The following is a 26,901-nucleotide window of genomic DNA, read 5'->3' as shown; positions in this document are numbered from 1 at the left end:
CCAGCAAATAAAGTAATGAATGATTGGTGATATCAGTAGAATGAGGAACATTGCCAAGGAACCAGGCTCTTCTTCTCTATCACGGGATCTTTTAAACAGCTTACTGGCAGACAGAGCATCAGTTTATAATTTCATCTAAAAGGCAGCACCTCCAACAATGCAGTAATTGCATTGAAGTATCAGCCTAGAATATGTGCTCGAGTCCATAATGGGCATTCAACTAACTGCAATGTACGAAACCATAATTCTGATGGGAATCTTAGAATGTATTTACTACAACACCAGATTCATGATGGCTTATTTATAAATTATTTTAAACAGGACTATCATTACATTTTCTGCTTGCATTGAGTCATCTGCTTTCTGGCCATTCTTTAGTAAAATTAATAAACACTCAAGTAGGAACATTGGCTCTATACTTGTTTTCTTCTCAGGAATCATTTTCAGATAGGTGCAAGGATTCTTACCTGGGAAACAGAACAGAGTTGGTTGTAGCAGGCCGATCTGCACACACGTCCCTGACTGACTTTACAGAGTCTGCAGTCCCGGGTCTCTATTCGGAGAGAAAAATGTGTATTAATTGTGGAACAAGTTATAGATATTGTCATGGTCCTGTAGTTTTTTTTCGGAATATGCGGTTTGCCTTTAAGGCTTGCAAAGGATCAGTATTGCTTTAAGAGACGGCAAGCCCTAGGAGTTATAGGAAGGTGCATTTTCATTGCCTTAGTAAGAGCCATTTGGAGACTGCGATTCAAAGGGTGCATTCTCGTTACCATAGATATAGCCACTGGGAGTGAGCATGATGCGATACATTTGTTACAATTCAGTTTTGAACTGGCTTATGAGTGGAAGACAATTTGTTCTGACAGAAGACACAGACAGCTGTGATGAGCACACCTGAAAAAGAGCTCTCTACTATTTAAACCAAAGGAATAGGATTTTAGTCTGTTTAATTATTATCTCTCAAAATTCTAAAAACATCAAGCCAAAACAGAGATCTCTGGTAATTTAAATTGAAGAAAGGGAAGTTAGACTGGGACAATCTTTTATTCCTCAAAAACTCTAAAGTCAGATTGATTCTATTGAAAGTGTTTGCAAGTCGTTAATTGTTGAAATTCGCTGCAGAATTTGCAACTGTAAATTTGCAAGGACTCTAATTTTTTTCTATTTTAAATGTTGCTTATATCTTCATAGTGTTTAAGAATTTAGTTCTTCTAATTAAAGAGTTAATTTGTTGATTTAAAGACACCTGGTTTGGTTAGCCACATTCGGGGGTTAATAGATGGTACAATTTGGCTAGGTCTTCTTTAATTTGGGGAGCTTTAAATGATATGTTAGCCAATCTGTGGAGCGACAGGATTGAATTAACAGTGCATTGGTCCCACCACAATCAGAATCGTATATTTTGATTGGGGGCTTTGACAGGAGTGGTCGGTCGTAACAATATAAAATGAATCAACTCTATTATCACAACTGATCACCAACCTGTGTGTCAAGTGTTGCTTATTAAGCATTTCTTTTTTAAGAAGTTCCAAAGAATGTGATACTTTTACATTTTCTCAAGACATATTTACAATTCTGTGACAAGTGGGAAGTAATGCCTTTTTCAATATACTTCTGTTAATTCAAAGTCTTCTTTTTGCATTAACAGTTCAAATTGTCCAGTATTTTAAATTAAGCAACTCCAAATTAACAGGAGTAGACTCTATTTTCTGTTCTTCGTAAGCTCACAAATAAAATGCTCAATAGGGCATATGGAATATGCAACATTGTCCTGACTGGTATACTCTAAAATGCTCATTGCCAACTGAACTAACATAAATGCAGTATATCTGACATATGAACTTTTTTTCCAATATCAGTTTAGATGGCAATTTGCCATGCATTTTGATTCCAATGAAAAAAAGACAGGGTACAAAAATAACCAAATTTCTAAACAAATTACTGTAATGTTGCGATATACTCTGCTCCAAAACATTGTAAACGTAATTTCACAAGTCGCCTGCAAGGAGCCTTATTCGCCAGTAACACCTATTGGAAATTCAGACACAAACTGCCCAGAATTTTGTCTCAGTGTGAGGTAGAAATTTGCATGGGCCCATTTTTGGCCAGGGAATTTGTGCATTGCTGGCAGCACAAGTCGAATCAAGTGGACAGGACAAGGTTGTTATATTGGTTGGGGGCCGTCATTAGAATGAAATAGTTACACTGTTAATTAGCAGCACAATGTGATCGAGGTTTTGAATTTTTGGTGTTCCTGTCTTTATTTAAAGACAGCCTTCTTAAAGGGGAGATGAACTTTGGCTGCAGGCAACCTGAAGGCAGCTAAAGACATAAGAGAAGCAGATACTGCAAGGACCCCTTTCTTTACACTACAATGAAGTTCTAGCTGGAGGAAATTGGCAGGAGGAGGGAGAACCTCTTCCTACCAACATCAGGATATTATTCCCCCCAAACTGCTCAGCGACAGTGAGCAGAGGTGGTGGAGGATGCCAATGCCAGCATCATCATTTCATGGACTGGCTTCAATGTAGGAAGACATTTATGATATGACTGGGGTTGCTAAGGTAAACTTCCTAACTTTGATCTTGCACTATTCCCAGTATAATCCTGTACTACCTGAAATTCCAGCACTTGCCATCCTTCCCTCCTGAGTACCAGCACTTTCCTCCATTTACTGTAGCACACTTCACTTCACCATATACAAGATGCACTGTAGCAGCTCATCAAGGCTCCTTCGACAGCACTTTCCAAACCCGTGACCTCTACCACCTAGAAAGACAAGGGCTGTAGATGCATGGGAGCACTACCACCTGCAAATTCCCCTCCAAGTCACATATCATCCTGACTTGGAACTATATCGTCGTTCCTTCACTGTTGCTGGGTCAAAAACCTGGAACTCCCTTCCTACCAGCACTGTACCAACACCAAATGGACTGCAGCGGTTAAAGAAGACGGCTCACCACCACGTTCTCAAGGGCAATTAGGGATGGGCAACAAATGCTGGCCTTGCCAGTGACGCTCAGATCCCATCAAAGAAAAAAAACTCATGCCATACTCTGCACCTCCTCACTAGTATAACCTTTGCCTCCTCACACCCCTTCCATGTTTCAAACACCCGAACCCATATATGATCTTGATATGCACATCCTCTATTCAGCTATAGTCTTTCGTACAGTACGCCACCAGATCACTCCTGGCACCGGAACCTTTGTCTGAGGATGCCCATGGGTTGTTCAAATGAGAGCTCTTGTTCGTGTGTGGCTGTCATTGCATCCACACTCCATGTCTGCACTTGGGTTTCTAACACCTGTCTCTAAGAAGCTAGCCTGTTGGTCTGGATCGAAAGTGGTTGGTGGGGGTCGGGGGGGGTGGGGGGGTGAACTTGGGGACTGTCACAGTATGAAGGCATTATGAGCACTGCCAGGATACTGGGCACGGATCTGTATTATTCATTACATAGAATTTTACAGCTCAGGCCTAAGTCCATCTTTATGCTCCACTTGGAAAAGTGTGAAGTGATTCATTTTGGAAGGTCGAATTTGAATGCAGAATACAGGCTTAAAGACAGGATTCTTGGTAGTGTGGAGGAACAGAGGGATCTTGGGATCCATGTCCATAGATCGCTCAAAGTTGCCACCCAAGTTGATAGGGTTGTTAAGAAGGCGTATGGTGTGTTGGCTTTTATTAACAGGGGGATTGAGTTTAAGAGCCGCGAGGTTATGCTGCAGCTCTATAAGGCCCTGCTTCGACCACACTTGGAATATTGTGTTTAGTTCTGATCGCCTCATTATAGGAAGGATGTGGAAGCTTTAGAGAGGGTGCAGAGGAGATTTACCAGGATGCTGCCTGGACTGGAGGCCATGTCTAACGAAGAAAGATTGAGGGAGCTAGGGCTTTTCTCATTGGAGCGAAGAAGGATGAGAGGTGACTTGATAGAGGGGTACAAGATGATGAGAGGCATAGATAGAGTGGATAGCCAGAGACTTTTTCCCAGGGTGGAAAGGGCTATCACCAGGGGGCATGATTTTAAGGTGATTGGAGGAAGGTTTAGGGGAGATGTCAGAGGTAGGTTCTTTACACAGAGTGGTGGGTGCGTGGAATGCGCTGCCAGCGGTGATAGTAGAAGCAGATACATTAGGGACATTTAAGCGACTCTTGGATAGGTACATGGATGATAGTAGAATGAAGGGTAGGTAGTTAGTTTGATATTAGAGTAGTATAAAGGTTCGGCACAACATCGTGGGCCAAAGGGCCTGTACTGTGCTGTACTGTCCTATGTTCTATGAACCACCTCCTACCTCATCTCACCCTATCAACAAAGTTTGTGGAAGCTCTGTGGTGAGTTGCTGGAGCAATTTGGAGGTTTTTGCTGACCACAAAAAGGCAGAAAATAGCATTGCCTTTCCATAGGTATGGGGGCAGTAGTTGCAGTACCACTTGCTCTGCAACATGAACAAGCCATGCAGAGGAGGAGGCAGGGAGGGGAACCTCTGAGAGGGAGGAGAAGGAGGGTTCTCCATAGAAAGCCCTACCCATAAACCGTCTTCTAGAAGCACCACTCCTTCATAGCAATGAGCCAGGAACAGTGCCTGAGCAGGCTATAACTTCAAAGGAGGTTGTCATGGAGTTATGTCAACTCTTTCATGACTGCCTGGAGCCTCAAATCAGTGTGAGGATCGCCCACCCAGTGGCTGTGAAGTTCACCATCGTCCTTACATTTTACGCCATGGGATCCTTCCAGGCAGGACCAAGCAACCTCAGCAATGTATTGCAGTTCGCCCTGCATAGAAGCAACAAGGAGGAAACAGAAGCACTGTACAGAAGGAGAGGGGACTTCATCCTCTTGTTCCTAAGCAGGGAACACCAGAATGAAAGGCACATGGATTCACCAGGATAGCGGGACTCCCCCTAGTGCAGGTGCCATTGATTGCATGCATGTGGTTCTGCAGGCCCCCCACGTCAACGAGGAGCAATACCACAACTACAAGGGTTTCCACTCTCTCAGCATGCAATTGGTGTGCAACTACACCAAGAAATTCATCTCATTGATTGCATGCTGTACTGGAAGCATCCACAATGCTTTTATCCTATATTAGTTCGCAATACTGACCATCTTCAGGCCTCCGAAATGCTCCAAAGGATAGCCGCTCGGCCACAAGGGCTAGACCCTCCATACATGGCTCATGACCCCCTTCCACCATCCCACCAAGCGAGGTCAGAGGGCCTTCAATGTAAGCCATGGAACCATCTGCAACACTGTGGAGCAAGATATTAGTCTCCTAAACCAAAGGTTTCGCTGCTTAGATTGCTCGGGGAGGTCCTGATTCAACAACATTCATTAAAGGCAGTAGGGAGACTGGCATAACTTAGGTCCCTGTAATTTGAGAAAGCTTGCCTGCTAGACACACAAATTATTTGAATACCTAATCAGAAGGTTACGAGCTCAGGAGGGAGACACCCGAATCCTATGAATAGCCTAAGAATCCAATGAATAGGGTAATCAAGCGGTTGACGAGGTGAATAATATAACCAAGGCAGGATGAGATCAGGGAAGGCAATAGATGGGAGATGATGTAATTAAAAAGCAGTTTTATCAAGTAAACCTCCTGTAAAACTGTATAAAATGACTACTGGAACAATGTATTAGAAGAACCCCTGCAATCATTCGTGAGAGTAGGACTTCTCCTTGCATGCTCGTAAATAAAGATCGCTCGTTTGTAAAAGACATCTGACACTCGAGGCGTTTTTGGGTACCTATCCAGCAATACATGAATGATACAAAAACCCAGAACTAATCACACTTGTGCATCCCCTTAGTGCCTGGCATGCAGGTACCCAAGGCCTGGTCTAGAGATCCTCTGCAGTGCCATCCAAGTGGCTGAAGCATGGCTGGTGGAAGGCTGCTGACTTTCACTGGGAGAGACTGCAGATGGCCTTGAAGAACCTCCTCAAACAGCTCTGATTCTTGAGAACCTGGCTTTGGAATGTATCACCTTGGCATGGGTGACAGCAGATAGGTCTGGCTGGCTGAGAGGCAACAGCAAAGGCAGTGGTGGGAGCACGGATGCTGTCATCCTGAGAAAGTACAGCAGATTTGTGCTCCATTCGTCTACATGCCTCCACAAACCTACAGCTATTCAGATATGGCATGCGCACCACCCAACCACACTGAATCACAGTTACTGACATTCTGCCCTCTTTCTTGCAGTAGAAGGTGGTCCACAACAGAAGGGGGAGGAACAGTACGCCTGCATACCCTCAGTGCCCTGGAGAATATGTGCATAGAATTATCGGCACCAATGCCACAGAACCAGTGGCACCCGATGCTGCCAAGGCCATACAGAATGATGTTAAGTTGCTGCCTTATGCACTTTCTCCACTCACTCCTCACCCTTATCCTGAGAGAGACCATGAAATGGAAACTGCTGATTGTGTGACTGTGGACCTACTGCTTTCTTCCCTACCCACCCTTCCCACACCTCTACCCTCCCCTTATACTTTGGTGCTTGCAGATAGTCAAGAATTGTCCCCTGGTCAGCCACTGCAGTCTCAGGAGGAAGGGCAAGAGTAACAGCAGACCTTTGAGGAAGAAGCACCAGCACTTAACATATGCACAGCCACCAGCTCAGATACTGACACAGTATGTACCTTAGAGGTTGGTATAGAGTCTGGATCTATACTGGTGAGTCACTGGGCATGAGTGGCTTGCAACCAGGACAGAGGAATAGGCCAGCTCATGTGCGACCTCCCGGAGGGCGAGATCGTAGATGAGTTCTGCTGCAGGAAACTCGGATGAGGACCTTGTTGGGGTAGATGGGCAATTTCCTTATTTCCCTCAGCCTTTTGGAACTGCCTTCACAACCAGAATTCCACAAGCCAACCTGCTTAATTTTTTTTCAAGCCATGGAAAAGAGTGGGCAAGGACTTTGTTGCAGATATAGATAGAGGCAAAGGGATACATGGATACAGAGATGAAGAAAACACAACTGAAACGGGTCAAAGAAAACCTGGGAGAGACAGGTGGCGCAGTACATTACTGCAAACAGAAAAGGGGAAGAGTGAGATGTGGAGACAGACAGATATACAGAAATGGAGGAAAGATAGGAGAAACCTGGGTAGTAGTATGGAGGAGTATAGAGACATGGGGGAGCAAGACAGGAATACACGTCTTGGGGGAAGTATAGGACCGATATCTAGATTAAAACCTAGAACAGAGAGATGGGGTAAGATATTATTGCAGACAGACACTGGAGGGAAACAGTGGGGAGAAACATTAGAAGAGCTGGGAAAAAGGTAATATATTGGGGTCCCAAGGCTTTTACTTACATCTTTGGGGACAGACAAAGAAATAAGAAAGAGATTGTGGGAACAAATTACACACGGTGAAATTCGGGAGGATGTTACTAGAGAAGGAGATGTATGGTGGCATTGCTAAAAGATATACACAAGCAGAAAGGTTGGAAAGAAATAAAAGAACATAGATTTATATTGTGGCTTTCATGTCCCCAAAGTACTTTACATTGAATGAATTACTTTTGTGATGTCACTGCTTTATTTTGTTGGCACACACATCTGCAAACCAAAAAAAAGAGACAAATGATGAGTTCATTTGTTTTTGGTGGCATTAGTTAAGAGATAAATGTTAGCTAGAGCTTCTGCCCTCTAGCTCTATTCCCACTGCCCACACCACTTATACCCAATGCTGTTTTATAAGCCTGTCCGTGCCCCCTCCTCTACAGTCCAGTTTCTCACCAGCCCCATTCCATGCACTTTAGCTTCCAAAAAAAACTCTTGCTATTCTTCTTTCTTCATAACCAATAAAGAGTTTATTACAAGTGAGGGGACCAAGCCGATGATCTATAAGGATGAAAAAAAAAACAGCTAAGTGTAACGAAGCTGGTAGGGTAGAATTGGAAGAAGGGACCAGGAGTAAAGTAAGCCATGATGATATTCAGCCTCTATATGAAAAACAAATAGAAATGAAATAAATAGTTTTTACGGAATGAAAGAAAAAAATAAATCTTGTAGTCATTTCTTTCTACAGGCAATGTATCTCCAGGTAGATCTAATAAGACAGGGTGGACAGGAAAAACAATTACAAAAGTACAGGAGCATTTGGAAGAAAATTTCAGCAGGTGCTTGACAGCTGTATCACTACAGGGAACCCAACATCAGTATATTGGAGAACCCATGTATCATTAGGAGACATCTGTATCATTATATTTTATAGAACACATATATAGTAGATAACTCCTACATCAAGATTATGTTGCGTCAATATAAATCTGAGAACCTGTATAAGAATATATTGCAAGGAACGCCAATACATTTTTTATATATTTGAGAACCCTACATCATTAGATAAATTATATATAAGAAAAATACATTACATAGAACTCACTTCACTACAGACCCACCCACCCAAAATCTGCTTAGTTAAGAGTCAGGGCTAATATGGATATCAGAAAACAGACAACAGACAGGGCAGCACAGTGGCGCAGTGGTTAGCACCACAGCCTCACAGCTCCAGCGACCCGGGTTCAATTCTGGGTACTGCCTGTATGGAGTTTGCAAGTTCTCCCTGTGTCTGCGTGGGTTTCCTCCGGGTGCTCCGGTTTCCTCCCACGGCCAAAAGACTTGCAGGTTGATAGGTAAATTGGCCATTATAAATTGCCCCTAGTATAGGTAGGTGGTAGGGAAATATAGGGACAGGTGAGGATGTGTTAGGAATATGGGATTAGTGTAGGATTAGTATAAATGGGTGGTTAATGGTCGGCACAGACTCAGTGGGCCGAAGGGCCTGTTTCAGTGCTGTATCTCTAAATCAAACTTTAAACAGATCTACCATCATACTTGGACCTCTGTCTGCTATTTGGTGTCTGATCAATCACCACCCCCAAGCCACCGGATTTACTGGGAAACTGGCACTTGCCAATTCTTAGGGCAGCAGGAGCAATAGTCACTACCAATAATCAAGGAACAACTTGACATAGTCATACTCACCAAATCATACCTTACAGCCAGTATCCCAGACCCTTCCAGCACCATCCCTGGGTATGTTCTGTCCCACCAAAAGGGAAGACTAACCAGAAGTGGTGACACAGTGGTATACAGTTGGGAGGGAGTGGCCCTGGGAGTCCTCAATATTGATTACAGATCCCATGAAGTCTCTTGGCATCAGGTCAAACCTGGGCAAGGAAACTTCCTGCTGATTACCACCAACTGCCTTCCCTCAGCTAATGAATCAGTGCTCCTTCATGTTGAACATCACTTGGAAGAAGCACTGAGGGTAGCAAGGGCACAAAATGTACTATGGGTGGGGGACCTCAATGTCCAATCACCAAGAGTAGCAGGGCTGGCTGAGTCCTGAAGGACATATCTGCCAGACAGGCCTGCGGCAAGTGATGAGAAACAAAAAGAGGGTAAAACTTACTTGACCTTGTCCTCACCAATCTACCAGTCACAGATGCATCTGTCCAAGACAGTATTGGTAGGACTGACTACTGCAGGAAACAAAGTCCCATCTTCACACTGAGAACATCCTCCATCATGTTGTGTGGCACTACACTGTGCTACATGGGCATCCGTGAGACTCTGTGGGCCTTCAGCAGCAGCAGAATAGGTCCTCATTTTTGTCAGAGGAATTAACGACAAATTTGAAATCACGGAGCAATGTATCAATAGAATCAATGAAAGCTCCTCTGGAGTAAACAGGCAAACGTGACCACAGATGGATCACCAAATGTAACTGGGGAAAATGTAGGGCTTTTAAAAAGAATTGAGGACAAAATAAAAGAAGAAGACCCTTAGAAAGAGGTATTTTCTCTGCATTGTAGTTTACATCAAAAATGTCCTGGACATTGATCATGTTGTTCACAGTGGTGAAAATAGTGAACTACATAAGAGTGAGGGCATTTAGTCATTGGCAATTCATTTCCGTTCTTGAAGAAACTGACGGCGACGTCAGGACTTACTTTATCATACAAATGTCCGCTGGCTTAGCCTAGGAAAAGTATTCCAGGAAGTGTGGAAGCTTAGAGATCAAATTTGCAATTTTCTGGAGATGCAGGGGAAAGAAAATGACTTCCCTGAATTAAGGAATTCCAATGAGTTGTGTGACCTCGCTTTTGGTGTGAATATCTTATCACATTGAATTTAATGTAAAACTGCAAGGCAAGAATGTGTTCGTACACGAATTATATTCTAGTGTGAAAGCTTTCAAGGTCAAGTTAGTCTTGTTTTCAAAACAAATGAAGAGCGGAGTTTGTTCACTTTCCAACACTGAAATACCTGGAAGTGACGCCAGAGCAGACAAAGAAATACAGCAAAATTTTGAATGATTTGCATGGAGAATTTACTCATATATTCTCTGACTTTTAGAAGATAGAGAAGGCATTAGAGCTGGTGTCATGCCCGCTGTCGTTTGACTATGAGAAAGCCCCGCAAGAATGATCTCCAGTGTGATTCCACCATAAAGGGAAAATCCAATTCAGAACAACTGGACAATTTTTATGCCTGCTTGAGTGAAACTAAGTTCCCAAATATCCGCAACGTGGCAGAGCAAATCCTTGTTTGATTCGACTCCACCTATGTATGCGAACAAATATTTTCCCTGCTGAAATGCAATAAGTCTCGCTACATATCCCAGCATCACAGCTCTTTATTGCGGATTTCCACAACAAGAATGATAACGGAATTTGATGTCATTGTAAAGAGGGGTGACAAACTCCATTGTTCACATTCGGCAGAGAGCGTGAAAAAGAGGGCAAGTTTGGTTTCATTGTTGTAATGTATCGTTATGATTGTATCGTTATAACGAGTAAGATTTATGTTTATTTCTACCAAAATTTATCTTTATTTTAATATTTCTTCAGAATTAAATTGATTAACAAAGAAACTGCTTAATAACTTCTGGTTTACTTTGAAGCTAAAATAGTTTGAATATATTTTGGTTATTGCCGCTGTCAAATGGAGAATTACTGATGATTCAACAAAGCTAATTGCAGATTTAAACGTAAAGACATCATCAATAAACAGGAAACCCACCAAACTTTTACATAGTGCATTACACTGAAAATTTTTAGATATAAATTTGTATTCTGACAGTAGCAATACAATTGTGCGGTAGAATCAACCAGCAACTGAAGTACGCAATTTTCTAACAGTGCATTGTTCAACAGTATTATTTTAACAGTGTTGATTTTAAAACAAAATTTGTGTTATCCCTATTTGAACATGAATTGTTCATTTCTTGAACATTTATGGCCTGCCATACAATTTTCATACACAGGTGTGACCCTCAGGCCAAAACGTTTGCTCACCCCCTGACCTAGAATGACAAGGGCAGTAGACGCAAGGGAAACCACCACCTGCAAGTTCCCCTCCCAGTCACATACCACCCTGACTTGGAACTATATCGTTGTTCCTTCACTGTTGTTGGGACAAAATCCTAGAACTTCCTCCTTAACAGCAAGCGGGCAGCTCACCACCACCACCTGGTCCAGGTTAATTGGGGATGAACAATAAATGCCGGTCATGCCAGCGACCCCCCACATCCCATAAATGAATAAAAAAAAGTGCGATTAGATCCAAGGGAATGAATGTTGGCACCGCATAAAGAAGCAGGACAACAGGATTAAGATACCAAGGCAACTCCAAGTATTGGGGGAAATCACGCAAAATCAGAACAGGGCAGATGGCAGCTGCACATATTGTAGAAGGTCTACCTGGCAGGATGAGAGATACACCATAGAGGGCAACCACCCAGAATTGACACTTTCTAAAATTCAAAACATACTAAAGTGCATTATAGATTACATATTATAACCCCTACAAATCTTTACAAACATTATATAATAACAAGGAAACAAGTTTTCTCATTTCCTCTTAGGCAGCAACATGCAATAGCTGGGGCTAAGAAACAATAAGATCAGCTATTATAATATCATATAGAGAGGAAAACCATTTGGTTCATCTTAGCTCATTCACCTAGAAAAACCCAGAGTTTTCCCTTCTATTTTCCTATGGCCCTCTACAATATTCATCTGTCTTTTAAATGACTTCAGCAAAGGTTTATCACATTTTGTTCAAAGGAAAACTTCCTGACTGTCCCAAATTTGCCTTTCACCAGTTTTCCTTTATTGCAATGGCTGCATTTCAGAAATAATTCATAGGTTGTGAAGTACTTTTGAATATCTGAAGATATAAGTGTCTTCCTGTCTTGTCAAGCTTTGCTTACAGTAACCACCTTTTGTACATGGTTTATTATCTTGCATACCTCTATTAAAATTTCTTCTCAGTTGCTTCCTTTCTTGGCTAAAGAACCCAAAGTTCTCCAGTTTTTCCTCATAACTCAATCCTTTGACACTTGGGATAAGTCATTTGGATTTCCTCTGCAATATCTCCAAGCCATTAATGTTTTCAGTTATCAAAATAGTCCACAGTACTAGAAGTGCATTTGCAACATGAAATCACCATATTTATTTTCTATTGCTTTAGCAATATAGTTCAGCCTTTTCTTTTTGACTGCTGCTCTATGGTTACTTAACATGTTAATTGCTGAGTCTAAAAATACCCTGCCATGTAAAAAACGATTTTGTTGTGCTATTGTCACTAGATGGAGAAACTAGAATTTGCAAGCAGTAAAGGAATTGAAGCCTGTCATTGCCATTTACTATGTTACTGTCTCTGGCTGTCCCATCCACAATTAAATGACAGATCATAGCTTGATAGTGGGAGATTTTATCAAAAACTTACCTTTTTGGCAAACTGATTCGATCTTTTCTTTCAGCACTGTAAGCAGCCTTTGTATACCATTTGTGAAATGGAAATGCATCTTGTGTTGAAATATATGTTGTCATGATGGTGTTAACATAGATGTGATAGAAAGCTTGGGTTATGTTCATGTTTGCATTTGGACATGTAGATTGCTAGGAAGATAATGCATGCACAAAACCTGTTCAATATTTGTAACTGTAAAGGTGACAGAGGAAACTACAACAACTAAAGAGGTATCTCACTCCTTAGCGTCATGGGAAAGGACTTTGCTAGGTCATACTTAAAAGACTCCATTTACTTGCAGACTTACCAGCCCCCGCATCGGGGGTCATGGCAGGGGGGCCCGGAAAATACCTCTGGGAGAGGCCCACCACGAGCCTCGATGCCAGGAAGGGCCCATCCGATTTTGCCGGCGGTAGCAAGGCCTCGTGGTGCCACCGACCCCCACCTCCATTCAGTGACAGAAACTTTATTTAAATATTTAAGTAAGTGTTAATGAAACCATAATTACTTACCTCGTCGCAACAGCACTCCCACGGCGATATTACGGCCAGTTGCCAGAAGTCCCGCACCTTTAGATCGCCGTTCGAAGATACGAGACGGAACATTGGTGGGTAGGGGGGAGGAGTGAAGTTTTCAGGGCAGGAGGGGGTGAGAATGGCAAAAACGTATACAGTTGGTGGAGCGGATGGTGGGAAGGGGTTGAAGGGTAAAGTGCAGAAAGTTCAGGGGGAAAGGTCGGCATCAAAATTTTAATTTTTTTGGCTGGAAAGGGCTATTTAGATATCGATTACTCATTAGGGGTAGGTGGGAGACCGTATTTAAACTGACAATAAAGTAAATGGCAAGCTTTACAATCTATCAAGACTGAAGGCGAAGACAAAAACACATCGCGTCCTGATAGAGAACTCCTCTACACTGATGTTGCTGGGCTAGTCACTCACATAGAAACTCAGCTACAAAGACTCATGGACTGTGTCTCTTGTGCCTGTAACTTGTTCTCCTTGACTATAAACGTCAAGAAAACCGTGGTCATGGGACAAGGTGTTGCATTTCCACCCCGATCACACTAAATAATACCCCAGTGGAAGTGGTTAGCAAATTCTGCCACCTTGGGTCCATGGTGACAGACAATCTGTCCCTTGATGCAGTGCTCAATACACGCATAGGGAAAGCAGCTACCACCTTTGGCCGACTCGCAAAACACGCATGTGGGTAACAAACACCAAGCTGACCCTTAGGACCAAGCTGATGGTTTAGAAGGCATGTGTTCTCAGCACCTTGATGTATGGCTGTGAAACATGGGCGACTTACAGCTACCAGGAAAAGAAGCTCAATAATTTCCATCTTTGCTGTCTGCGGCGCATTATGGGTATATCCTGGCAGAACAAAATCACTAATGCAGCAGTCCTTTCAAAGGCAGAGCTCCCAAGTGTGTTGGCATTAATCAAACAGAGGCACGTCCGCAGGATAGAAGACAGTCGCATACCCAACGACCTTCTGTATGTTGAGGTAGCCAGAGCCAGATGACCAGTGGAGCACTCAAAGCTCCACTTCAAGGATGCATGCAAGCATGACAGGAAAGCCCTTATGTCGACTATCACATCTGTGAGTCACTAGCTGGCAAAAGAGGGAAATGATAACACACTCTGTGGACTGATGTGCACTACCACGACGACCAGTTGCTACAGCAGCTTGGCAACAGGCGCCAACATCAAAAATAACAACTCACAGCATCACTTGGCAGCTTCACATGCAGCACTTGTGGCAGAACCTGCTTCTCAAGGATTGGTCTTCACAGCCATCAGCAAAGGTGCACCAAGAGAAGACACCCCACCGAAATGGATTGTTTGCTGCATGTCCATCATCTTTTGTAGATAGAAGGATGCCAACCAACCAACCAGCAGCCATCACTAGCAAACTGACCTTTCAGGTGAGCCTTCCTACAACTACTGGCTTTCAAACTGTGCATTCCTTTGTAAACGCAGAACATAGCCCAACTAGTGAGTGGCAATACATTCTCAGACATCCATTGCACAGCTTTAATGTCCCAATGAACCATTTGTACTGACCATCACTTTTACATTTACCTCCTTTACTCAGCCATAAAAATCTGTTTTAGGGGTAAATTCTCATCTATTCTCACCACATAGTGCAGTCAAGCTTTTATCAGCATCATCTCAATGCTCTTTCCAAAACCTTAGTATTGAGATTGTTGCCCTGCTATTTAAATGGCAGAGATGCTGCATACGGAATATGCTAAATTCATCATGTGCATTCTGTATCACTTCCAAGATGCAAATGACTGTAGCTTGCTAAGACATTTATGCTGGATCTACATCTCTAAACATCATTTCCTGTCCTCCAGCTAATCATTGACCAGTCATTTGTTTTCTCCCTACCTCTTTTTTCCCTGGCTCTGTTCCTTCATATAAGCAGTTCATTTGTAACATCATCTGGTTCTGAAGGATCACAGACCTGAAACATTATCCCTACCTTCCTCTCTCCAAATGCTGCCTGACCTGTTGAATGTTTCCCGCATTTTCTGATATCTTCTGACCTCTTCATTGCTCTTGGCCATCCTCCAATAATGGCAATCTATTCGATATCTTAGCAAGTCACTGGCCCAGTGTTTTCTGTCTAATCCCAGCCGCCTTCCTAATGCCAGCTGTAAATCATTCAATTTCCTTTTGGTCTGGGGTGGGTGGGCAACCTGTGCTTACCTACCCTGGTCATCCGCTGATCTACTACAAGCCAGCTGATATATCAGGCTTTGAATTCTGAAGGCAGCTAAGTCAATAGGGATCAGGTCAGGGAGTGCTGCTAACACCACAGGTAGGCCCAGGATAATGGCTGCAAAATAATCAGGAGCAGGACAGAGGGTAGCTTTAGTCATCCTGGGGAGTTTGAGGTACAGCCGAGGGCCATCCAAAACCAGAAATATTTACATTTCAAACTTATAATTAATATATATGGCATTCAAGTTTTGGTTTAAAAAATGTAAAAGCCAATGTCTAACATAAAATTTGATGTTTTATTTTTAAGGCTGCTGAAGAAACTAAGTTCAGAAACGTCCTCCACAGGCACCCAATGATTATGCAATCAACATGACAATTTTGCACAGGTATTTTTCATGTCAATGTGGAAAAAGCAAAGCAAAATGTGTGACAAAATTTGACAACAGGTGTTGCACACTGGAACCCAAGACCAAGTGCTATAGTCAGGGCAAGCAGGGTTAGGAGACAACTGGACCAAGGTGGGGAATGGAATAAGAGGGAAGAAGTGAGGAAGAGGAAGGGAGGAGGAAAGGAGGGGAGGGAAAGAAGAGAGAGGAGAAGATGATGATGGAGAGAGAAGGGAGAAGGCAGAAAGGAGGAAATGGGAAGGTGATGGAGAGGTAGAAAAGGTATAGAGTGAGACAAGAAACAAGCTCAGTGAGAAGGGAGAGCATTGGGAAGGTTGCAGAACAACCAGTCAAAATCTACAAAATTCCTCTCAGTGCGAGGAGAATGGGTGGGAAGGCCTCTTGCACCATATAGCTAATTTTCTTGAGGAGACGGTTCATCCAACTAAATACTATTGTGAGGGAAGCACAAATTGCTGCACTGTAGGTTGCGGGTGAGTTGTCCTGCTGAAGTGCGAGGGGTCCAATCCACAAAATGGTGTGACAAGGCCATTAGGCCTCATTGCAGTAGGCCGGCAGGCCATCAGGCCTACATGCTGTGGGACTATAATTAATCATTTTTGGGGGATTGAATAGACATCAGGGGTGCAAAGGAGGCAACAACAGTTGAAATAATAAGGAAGTTAAAAAGGTTTACCAATGCCAAATGTTAGGAATTTCAGCGATGATTCAAATAAACAGATGAGCAACAGGTCATCTAAAGTCATGTAAAGTTGGGGGGAATCCCACTTTATTTAATGAGTCACATAACATGGCTTTCATGGCATCACTTACAGATGCAGTACCAATGGGATGGTGCAGCCATGGAGAGAAAGAGAAAACAAATTAAAAGGTAAAAGGCACAATGAAATTGAATGGTACTAGATATTAAAAAAACAGACATAATTAAAAAACTCATCTGAAGTTCAGTCAGGTACATTGCTGGACTAATGTAAACAGAACTTAGTTTGAGTCTAGATTATACTGTGCCTGACAACAGAAGATTTAATGTTACCACAGGGGGCCAAAAGTGAAAAGATGTTCCATCCTTTACCTTGATAAGTATTAAATAAGGAACACAAAAAAATCACCATGCATACAAAGTGTAATTCCACAAGACTCTTCATTTTGTCTCACACTTTGTCTTGTGTGCATCTCATAAGCCAAGCATCAAGCTGATCAACATGGCCGTTTTAAAATATCTTTCTTTCTTCACTCAGAGCAGCTACAATGGGTCAATCACATAGATTCTCGTTAATATATTTTGCTTTTCCAAAATATTTATTGTACTTACATTTGAAAGGGCTTTCACTAAACTTCCACCACCATCCATAGAATTAAGAAATTCTCTAAAAAACTTCATTTTGATCTTGTTATTTCGTATAGTTAGCACACCAATATCTTTGAATGTGAAATGCACATTACGGTTACAGGCGATATAACGATACATGATTTGCAAAGTCTCTTTGACACATCCTTCAACTGTATCCCGATCATAAGGGCTCTCCAGAGCCAGGAATGTAAAATTTAATTCAACAATAGGTATGTCACCTACAGAAAAATAAATGATAAAACTTGATTAAATTTGTACAAAGAGTAGGTAACAAAGAAATACATCAATGGATTTCTTTGATATTCTGTGACCTCTGATCACAATTTTTTCCAGGATATAGACAATCAATATGCTAGGTGTCAGCCTAACACTGTAATAGGCAATTGCTAGAATATTTTCAGAGGGATTTTTCACTATTTTCAGTAACAATAAAAAGTTGAGTTTCCACTCTTTACTGTTTTCAATTACATCTATTTGAAGTTGCATCTATGTACATGCTGGGTGACCTGGCTAAGCTGGAACTCAGCATCCCCAGCAATCATATAACCTCCTGATATGCACCGTCGAAATATGCATTTGAAGAATGCCCACTAGGGTGAGGTACTGCAAACTGGAGCAATAAACAAAAGAGAAAAGAGAAAAAATAATATAGTAAAAATTACATTAAAAAATCATTCTGAAGTGTTTTTAACCCTTTTACAGCTTGATTAAAATTGTGGAAGTAACTGTGAACTTGTTTTAAAATTACTGACCCTGAACTTGAGCCAGAGATCTGGCAGTCTGTGAAATCCCGTAACATGTTTTACTGTGGAGCTCTTACAAAGATGTAAAGACTCTAGACTATTTCATACTCAAAATGGAATTTCTTATTTTCAAATTCTGAGCACAAAAAAACTGTTGGGCAGCATGAAAACACACTGAATTGTTGTGAAGCAGCTGCCAGCATGAACCTGATAGGTGAAGGGAAACAAACTTTTATCATACAGTAGTTATTTGTCTTTTATTCAATTTATATTGCCACTCTTAAGAAACATGTAATTGATATTGCTACATGAGTAAAATATCTCTTTCATATTATCATGAAAAAGAAAGAATTTATATTGATTTATATGTTACCTAGTATTTACAGCACAGAAATGGGCCATTCGGTCCAACTGGGTGTTTATGATCCATGCAAGCCTCCTCCCAAACATCTTCAATTAACCCTATCAGCATAACCTCCTATTCCTTTCTCCTCATGTGTTTATTTAGGTTCCCCTTAAATGCATCTATGCTATTCACCTCAACAACTCTTTGTGGTCACACACTCCACAGTCTAACCAATCTGGGCAAAGAAGTTTCTCCTGAATTCTTAATTTGATTTATTAATGACTATCTTATACTTAGGGTGCCTAAGTTTTTGTCTCCCCTTTCAGTGTGCATTTATATAGCACCTTTCAGAATCTGAGGACATCACAAAGTGCTTTACAGCAAATTAATTATTTTTTAAATGCAGTTACTGGTGTAATGTAGGAAATGTTGCTTCAAGGTGCTAAATGAACAAAACTAATTTCTTCAAATGTAAAGTTAATCTTAAACAATAGCTCTTAAATAATTCAGTCAGTTCTATGAAGAAAAGGGGATCTTGAACTAGGGATGGTATTCTTGAAACAGATTACTTTTGAAAGTCCATTGCAAATGCTTCATGTTGACTACCACAGGAACTTAATGTTGCTGCATCGTCATGAATATAGCTTTGATTTTTTGATAGCTTTCATTTTAAAAAGATAACAAACATAAAAGTCGTGAATGTACAGTGCTATGATATAATCATATTTTCCTCTGTATTGGTTCACCTGATAAAATGTCTTGTCACCTTCTCACCTTTTTAATACTTCTGCATAAAAGTGTGGATTTGCTTAAGCAGTGGAAGGCAGTATTTTGGGGCTAGTGCATTGTGATCTGGTTCACATTGCCACAAATGCCCCAATATTGCCTCCACTGTTGCATTAAGGCGGCACAGTGGCGCAGTGGTTAGCATCACAGCTCCAGCGACCCGGGTTCAATTCTGGGTACTGCCTGTGTGGAGTTTGCAAGTTCTCCCTGTGTCTGCGTGGGTTTCCTCCGGGTGCTCCGGTTTCCTCCCACAGCCAAAAGACTTGCAGGTTGATAAGTAAATTGGCCATTATAAATTGCCCCTAGTATAGGTAGGTGGTAGGGGAATATAGGGACAGGTGAGGATGTGGTAGGAATATGGGATTAGTGTAGGATTAGTATAAATGGGTGGTTAATGGTCGGCACAGACTCGGTGGGCCGAAGGGCTTGTTTCAGTGCTGTATCTCTAAACCTAATCTAATCTAAATGATGCTGTATCACTAACCACACCTAATTCATGATTTCCCTATTCTATTATACATATTAATTGGCATACATTTAATTATTAGTGCACTAAGATAGCTTATTACCTGATACGTGTTGTTTTGCGTGTGATAATCCATGAATCTGCACGAATTTTTCAGACATCACAAATACCGGTCTCTGAATTAAAATTAATCTATGTCCGACATCCAATCTTTGCTGTGAAAATGTAAAAGTTCCCAAACCTGAGATATGTACTCCCTGCAATACAGGACACAAAACAAATTTGTAATTTTAAACATGTTTTTGTTGCTGATCGCTAATATATATTTCACATAAATGCTATTAAAGGTCCAGAGCTTGATGACTTTGAACAAGTTATTGGCGTATTATTCCATAATTCTTAGTTAACATATATTTGCAACTTTTACTTTAACCAACAAATATACGTGTCGAATTCGGAGGGAAATATAAACCGACGTATTAAATATCAGTTTTTCCGTATTAATCCTTCTGACCAGTAACAAAACATGATACTTCCCCATTTCAAAGATGCAATTTTATTGCCTGGCTTCCCCTTTCATTAATGAGTTTACTCAGCGACTTCAGTGTCTGATTTCCAACGCAGGCCGCTTTTTACCTTCTGGAGAGACATATGGCGATCCACGAAAGCAGAAACATTTGCCCATATATTCACAATGTCTGATGGGAAAACAAGTTGGAGTAAGGTAACTAGTAAAACAAGTTTACAAGTAAAGACAACTGACGTTTCTTGAGCTCATCCGACCCATAGTATTACGATTATAAAACAAGCACTCCGATTATGTGCAATTCACTCCAGAGAGGAAAATTAATTCGTTTCAAAGACAATAATTAAACAGTTTCTCCAGCTAATATCAGTAAAGTAGGAACGAGGGACTGAGCTACTAATCAGTTCAATGAATTGTTACTGAGCAGATCTTTACCTTCATCTGAAAGGTTGGAGAGAGTTAGGAAACAGTTTCTACCAATTTCGACGATCGCGTACTGTATGGTATCCAGCATTGTTGCTTTGTCTGATTTTGCCCACCGGAGGCCTGCTTTCCCCTCTTCTCGGGTGACCTTTTCCTCTGTTGCTTCCCGCACTCCCGCAGCACCGACTCATGGCAGCGCCGTTGCTAAGACGCGACAAGTGACCTTTCACCCCAATTCGGTTACCTAGTGTGACGTCATTTGGGCTACGTCATTTGGGCTTCTTGAGTCGGGTTCAAAACAATTATATTAACCCACTTGAACTTCCACCGTCACCATTGGTTGCTCTCCACGTTCGTCATCGCAACAATACCAATTGGAAAGTGAACAGCCTCTTCGTGAAGAATCATCCAATCAGGTAACGGAGCAGTCAAACAGCCATGTTCCCCAAAGCCAATGTGTTTGCAATGAAGAAATGACAAGTGAAAAAGTTAAATTAAATGCCCCTATGATTTTTTTCCCAGATTGTTACTCTCCCTGTCACCTATCTGAGTTTTGTTCATAACCTTGGTATCAGATTTGACCCAGAGATTAGCTTCCGACCACTTCTCCATGCAATGACTAAAACTGTCTATTTCCACCTAGAATCATAGAATGATAGAAAGTATACAGAACAGAAAGAGGCCACTTGGCCCATCGTGTCTGTGCCGGCCAAAAAACGATCCACCATTCTAATCCCACCTTCCAGCATTTGGTCCATAGCCCTGCAGATTAAGGTACATGTCCAGTCTCCTTTTCAATGAGTTTAGGGTTTCTGCCTCAACTACCCTTTCGGGCAATGAGTTCCAGACCCCCACTACCCTCTGTGTGGAAAATGTTTTCCTCATCTCCCCTCTAATTTTTCAACCAATCTCTTTACATCTATGCCCCCGAGTCACTGACCTCTCTGCTAAGGTGAATAGACCCTTCACCTCCAGTGTAACCAGGCCCCTCAAAATTTTGTACATTTCAATTCGATCTACCCTCAGCATTCTCTGTTCCAAGGAGAACAACCCCAGCCTATCCAATCTTGCCTCATAGCTGCATTTTTCCAGTCCTGGCAACGTCCTCATTAATCTCCTCTGTACCCTATCTAGTGCAATTACATCCTTTCGGTAATGCGCTGACCAGAACTGCACACAGTACTCAAGTTGTGGCCTAACCAATGAGTTATACAGTTCCAGCATAACCTCCCTGCTCTTATATTCTATACCTTGGCTAATAAAGGAAAGGATTCCATGTGCTATCTTAACCACCTTATCGACCTGTCCTGCCACCTTCAGGCATCTGTGGACATTCACTCCAAGGTCCCTCACTTCCTTTACACTTCTCAATATTTTCCCATTAATCGTGTATTCCTTTGCCTAGTTTGACCTCCCCAAATGCATCACCTCACTTTTCCGTGTTGAATTCCATTTGCCATTTTTCTGCCCATCTGACCAGACCAGCAATATCTTCCTGCAGCCTACAGCTATCCTCATCCCTATCTACCACATGGCCAATCTTTGTGTCGTCTGCAAACTTCTTGATCATGCCCCCTACATTTATGTCCAAATCGTTAATATGTACCAAAAAAAGCAGGGGACCCAGAACTGAGCCCTGCAGAACGCCACTGGAAATAGCCCTCCAATCTCAAAAACACCGTCAACAATTACCCTTTGTTTCCTGCCACTGAGCCAATTTTGTATCCACCTTGCTACATTTCCCTGGATCCCATGGGATTTTTTTTTAACCATGTGGGACCTTGTCAAAAGCCTTGCTAAAATCCATGTAGACCACATCAACTGCACTACCCTCATCTATCCTCCTTGTTACTGCTTCAAAAAATTCAATCAACTTGGTCAAACAAGATCTTCCCTTAACAAATCCATGATGACTATCGTTGATTAACCTTTGCCTTTCTAAGTGACAGTTTATCCTGTCTCTCAGAATAGATTCCAATAATTTGCCCACTACCGAGGTTGGACTAACTGACCTGTAATTATTCGGTCTATCCCTCGCTCCCTTTTTAAACAGAGATACAATATTACCAGTTCTCTAATCCTCTGGCACCATACCTGTATCCATTGAGGACTGGAAAATGATGGTCAGACCTTCGGCTATTTCCTCTCTTGCTTCTTTGAACAGCCTGGGGTACATTCCATCCGGTCCTGGTGATTTATCAACTTTCAAGGATGCTACCCCATTAATACTTCCTCTCTCCCTATGTTTATCACATCCAAAACTTCACACCCCTCTTCCTTAACTATGATATCTGCATCGTTCCCCTCTTTTGTGAAGACAGACGCAAAGTATTCATTAAGAACAATGCCAACATCTTCCGCCTCTAAACATAAGTTACCTTTTTGGTCTTTTATGGGCCCTACTCTCCCCTTAGTTATCCTCTGTATATTAATGTATTGATAAAACATCTTTGGGTTCACCTTGATTTTACTTGCCAATATTCTTTCATGCCCTCTCTTTGCTTTCCAAATTTCCTTTTTGATTTCACTCCTTCACTTTCTATATTCCTCTCAGCTTTCTGTCGTATTGAGTTCTCGTGTCAGCCATTAGCTTTCCTTTTCTGCCTTATCTTACCCTGTAAGCTCCTTGACATCAATGGGGCTCTAGGATTGGCTGTCTCACCCTTTTCCTTTGTGTGAACATATTACTCTGAACTCCTTGAATCTCACTTTTGAATGCCTACCACTGCTCTGACACTGATTTACCTTCAAGTAGCTGTTTCCAGTCCACTTTTGCTAAATCACTCCTTAGTTTAGTAAATTTGGCCTTGCCTCAATTGTGAACTCTAACTCCTGTTCTATCTCTGTCCTTTTCCATAATTATGTTAAAACTGACTGAATTGTGATCACTATCACCAAAATGCCCTTGAACTGCCACTCCTTCTACCTGCCCAGCTTCATTTCCTAAAACTAAGTCTAAAACTGCACCATCTCTTATTGGACTTGCTACATACTGGCCAAACAAGTTCTCCTGAATGCACCTCAGGAATTCTGCTCCCTCAATCCCTTTCACACTAAAACTATCCCAGTTAATATTGGGGTAGTTAAAATCCCCTACTATTACTGCCTTATTGTTCTTGCACATCTCAGAGATTTGTCTACTTATCTGCTCTTCTATCTGCCTCTGACTGCTTGGCGGTCTATAGTACACTCTCGGCAGTGTGATTGCCCCTTATTTGTTCCTTAGCTCAATCCAGGATGGTGCGTTGCCTCCCTGGTGCCAGGGTCAAGGATGTCACTGAGTGGCTGCAGAGCATCCTGAAGGGGGAAACTGAACAGCTAGCAGTCATGGTCCACATCGGAACCAACGACATAGGTAGAAAGAAGGATGTGGTCCTGCAGTCAGAATTTAGGGAGCTTGGTAAGAAATTAGAAGCGGGACCTCATAAATAGTTATCTCTGGATTACTTCCAGTGCCACGCGCAAGTGAGTATAGAAATAGAAAGATAAGACAGATGAATGCGTGGCTGGAAAACTAGTTTAAACCCTCCCCATCAGCACTAGCAAAATGTCCCGCAAGGAACTCAGACCCAGCTCTGTTCAGGTGCAACCCGTCTGACCTGTACAGGTCCCATCTCCCCCAGAACCAGTCCCAATGTCCCAGAAATCTAAAGCCCTCTCTCCTGCACCAGCTTTCCAGCCACACATTCATCTGTCTTATCTTTCTATTTCTATACTCACTTGCGCGTGGCACTGGAAGTAATCCAGAGATAACTATTTATGAGGTCCTGCTTCTAATTTCTTACCAAGCTCCCTAAATTCTGACTGCAGGACCACATCCTTCTTTCTACCTATGTCGTTGGTTCCGATGTGGACCATGACTGCTAGCTGTTCAGCTTCCCCCTTCAGGATGCTCTGCAGCCACTCAGTGACATCCTTGACCCTGGCACCAGGGAGGCAACGCACCATCCTGGATTCCCATCTGTGTCCACAGAAACGCCCGTCTGTTCCCCTGACTATTGAATCAGCTATCAGTATGACTCTTCCAGTCTTCACTGTACCCCCCTGTGCAGATGAGCCACCCGTGGTGCCGTGGACTTTGCTCTGGCTGCACTCCCCAGGTGAAGCATCAGTTTCCTCAGTATTCAGAACTGAATACTTTTTGGAGAGTGAGATGAACTCAGAGGTCTCCTGCATTATCTGCCTAATTCTTTTTCACTGCCTGGTGGTCACCCATTCCCTCTCTCCCTGCATACTCTTAAGCTCTGGGGTGACCACATCTATAAACGTGCTATCCACGTAGCTCTCATCCTCACGAATGCACTGCAGTGTTGCCAGCTGCCACTTAAGTTCCAAAATCCGGAGCTCAAGCTGCTGCAATTTACAACACTTCCGACACAAATGGTTCTCCAGGATACGGGAAGCATCCTGGAGCTCCCACATAGCACAAGAGGTGCACACTTGAGGTTGAAGCACCCCTGCAGTTCCTTTATTTATTAGTTGATCCTTTGCTACTGCTAAAAAAGAAACCTTACCAATACTGCAACATCTTAGAATTATTAATAAAATCTCATGAGTACTGATAAATCCGACCAATAATCAATATAGTTCACTAGTTAACATAAACCTTACTCAAAAAAAAACTCACCAGCTACTCACTTGTTCCTTATTATTAATATTTAATGTTTTACTCGTTTTTAGTCTGCCAGTTGTTGTGACGCTATAACCCAGCTATTTACACACGCACCCTATCAGCTATTTACAGATACTCCCTAACAGCAGTTACTCACCAACCAATCACTTTACAGCTTTTCTGTGATGTCACTGTTCACTTGTTTTTTTCAAACTCGGGTGTACCTGGACTCCTCTTCGCTGCTCTCCGGAAGGTAACATTGTCCAACACCTGAGGCCCCTGCCTCAGCTCATCTGCTGCTGAAACCTTCATCCATGCCTTTGTTATTTCTAGAGTTAATTATTCCAATACACCCCTGGCCAGTCTCTGTGTTCTACCCTCCATATACTTGACATCACCAAACGTCAGCTGTCCGTGTTCTTGCTCGCACCAAATCCCATTCACCTATCACCCTTGCGTTCACTGACCTACAGTAGCTCCCAGCCCACAGTGGTTAGCACCGCAGCCTCACAGCTCCAGCGACCCAGGTTCGGTTCTGGGTACTGCCTGTGCGGAGTTTGCAAGTCCTCCCTGTGACCGCATGGGTTTCCGCTGGGTGCTCCGGTTTCCTCCCACAGCCAAAGACTTGCAGGTTGATAGGTAAATTGGCTATTGTAAATTGCCCCTAGTGTAGGTAGGAAAATTGTGGGGATGTGGTAGGGAATATGGGGTTAATGTAGGATTAGTATAAATGGGTGGTTGTTGGTTGGCACAGACTTGGTGGGCCGAAGGGCCTGTTTCAGTGCTGTATCTCTCTATGACTCTATAAGCATAGCCTCGATTTTAAAATTCTCATCTTTGATTTCAAATCCCTCTACAGCCTTGGCACTCCCTGTCTCTGTAATCTCCTCCAGCCCCACAACCCTGAGATATCTGTTTTTTTCTAATTCTGGCCTGTTGCGCATCCCAGATTTTAGTTGCTCCACCATTGATAGACATGCGTTCAACTCTGGAACTCCCTGCCAAAACCTCTCTGCCTCTCTTTCCTCCTTTAAGATGCTCCTTAAAACCTACCTCTTTGACCAAGCTTTTGGTCATCTGCCCTAATATCTCCTTTTGCAGCTAGGTGTCAAATTTTGCTTTAAACACTCCCGTCAAATGCATTTTGGAACATTTTATTACATTAAAAGTGCCATATAAATACAAGTAGTTGTTGTTCACAACACTGTCTAGGAGATTAGTTTGTAATTCTCGAAGACTCCAGAACAATCCCGGAGGGTTGGCAACCTTTCACTAAGCAATGTAAGTTTACAACTTTACAATTGTAGTTGATGAGATTGAGGTTGATTCAGTAACTTGCCTCTATATTTCAAATATGAATTTAAGCACTTCCTGTGCTCTATACTATTTCCAATTATTCAAGAAATCAATTGAACATGGTCCACTTCATTCTTCCAACAGCATTGCCAACTCTAGTTGATTGTATTCCTGGAGGTTTGATCATGTTACATCTGGCCATGTGATGACTGATTATGCAAGACATCTGAAACTGTTGTACCATTTACTTTATGAAGGTTGGGACCCCAGTGGTAGAGCAACTTTGCTCATAGTTTTGCAGCAGCAGTTGATGTGCTAGAAATTTCAAGAATCGGGAGGTCATCGCAAGCAGGCAAAGAAGGAAACCCAAGGACAAGGAAGAGGGGAAATCGATGGTGAAGGAAAGATGGAAACAAGGGAAACAAAA

At 42.3% G+C, this 26,901-nt stretch overlaps 1 protein-coding gene and 1 long non-coding RNA gene across 4 annotated transcripts in view; one reads left to right on the top strand and one right to left on the bottom strand.

The window, feature by feature from the left end:
- Window positions 1–20,742, bottom strand: part of LOC137371406 (coiled-coil domain-containing protein 81-like) — a 125,571-nt gene extending 104,829 nt beyond the window's left edge. For 2 of the 3 annotated variants that reach the window (XM_068033965.1, XM_068033966.1), the window contains exons 1-5: window positions 20,579–20,742; window positions 20,254–20,315; window positions 19,721–19,874; window positions 17,238–17,494; window positions 468–553 (exon numbers count right to left, since the gene is read on the bottom strand). In XM_068033965.1, the coding sequence (XP_067890066.1) occupies window positions 468–553; window positions 17,238–17,494; window positions 19,721–19,874; window positions 20,254–20,315; window positions 20,579–20,657 (638 nt within the window). In that variant the 5' untranslated portion in view covers window positions 20,658–20,742. The remainder of the gene's footprint in view (window positions 1–467; window positions 554–17,237; window positions 17,495–19,720; window positions 19,875–20,253; window positions 20,316–20,578) is intronic. The other variant, XM_068033967.1, reaches the window with a different exon arrangement.
- LOC137371407 (uncharacterized) overlaps window positions 15,831–26,901 on the top strand; it is a 44,962-nt gene continuing 33,891 nt past the window's right edge. The window contains exon 1 of the long non-coding RNA XR_010975215.1: window positions 15,831–15,904. This is a non-coding gene — a long non-coding RNA (uncharacterized lncRNA). The remainder of the gene's footprint in view (window positions 15,905–26,901) is intronic.

The sequence above is a fragment of the Heterodontus francisci genome, chromosome 6 (assembly GCF_036365525.1).
Source record: "Heterodontus francisci isolate sHetFra1 chromosome 6, sHetFra1.hap1, whole genome shotgun sequence".
Lineage (NCBI taxonomy): Eukaryota > Metazoa > Chordata > Chondrichthyes > Heterodontiformes > Heterodontidae > Heterodontus > Heterodontus francisci.
This window is presented reverse-complemented; position numbering and strand designations above follow the sequence as displayed.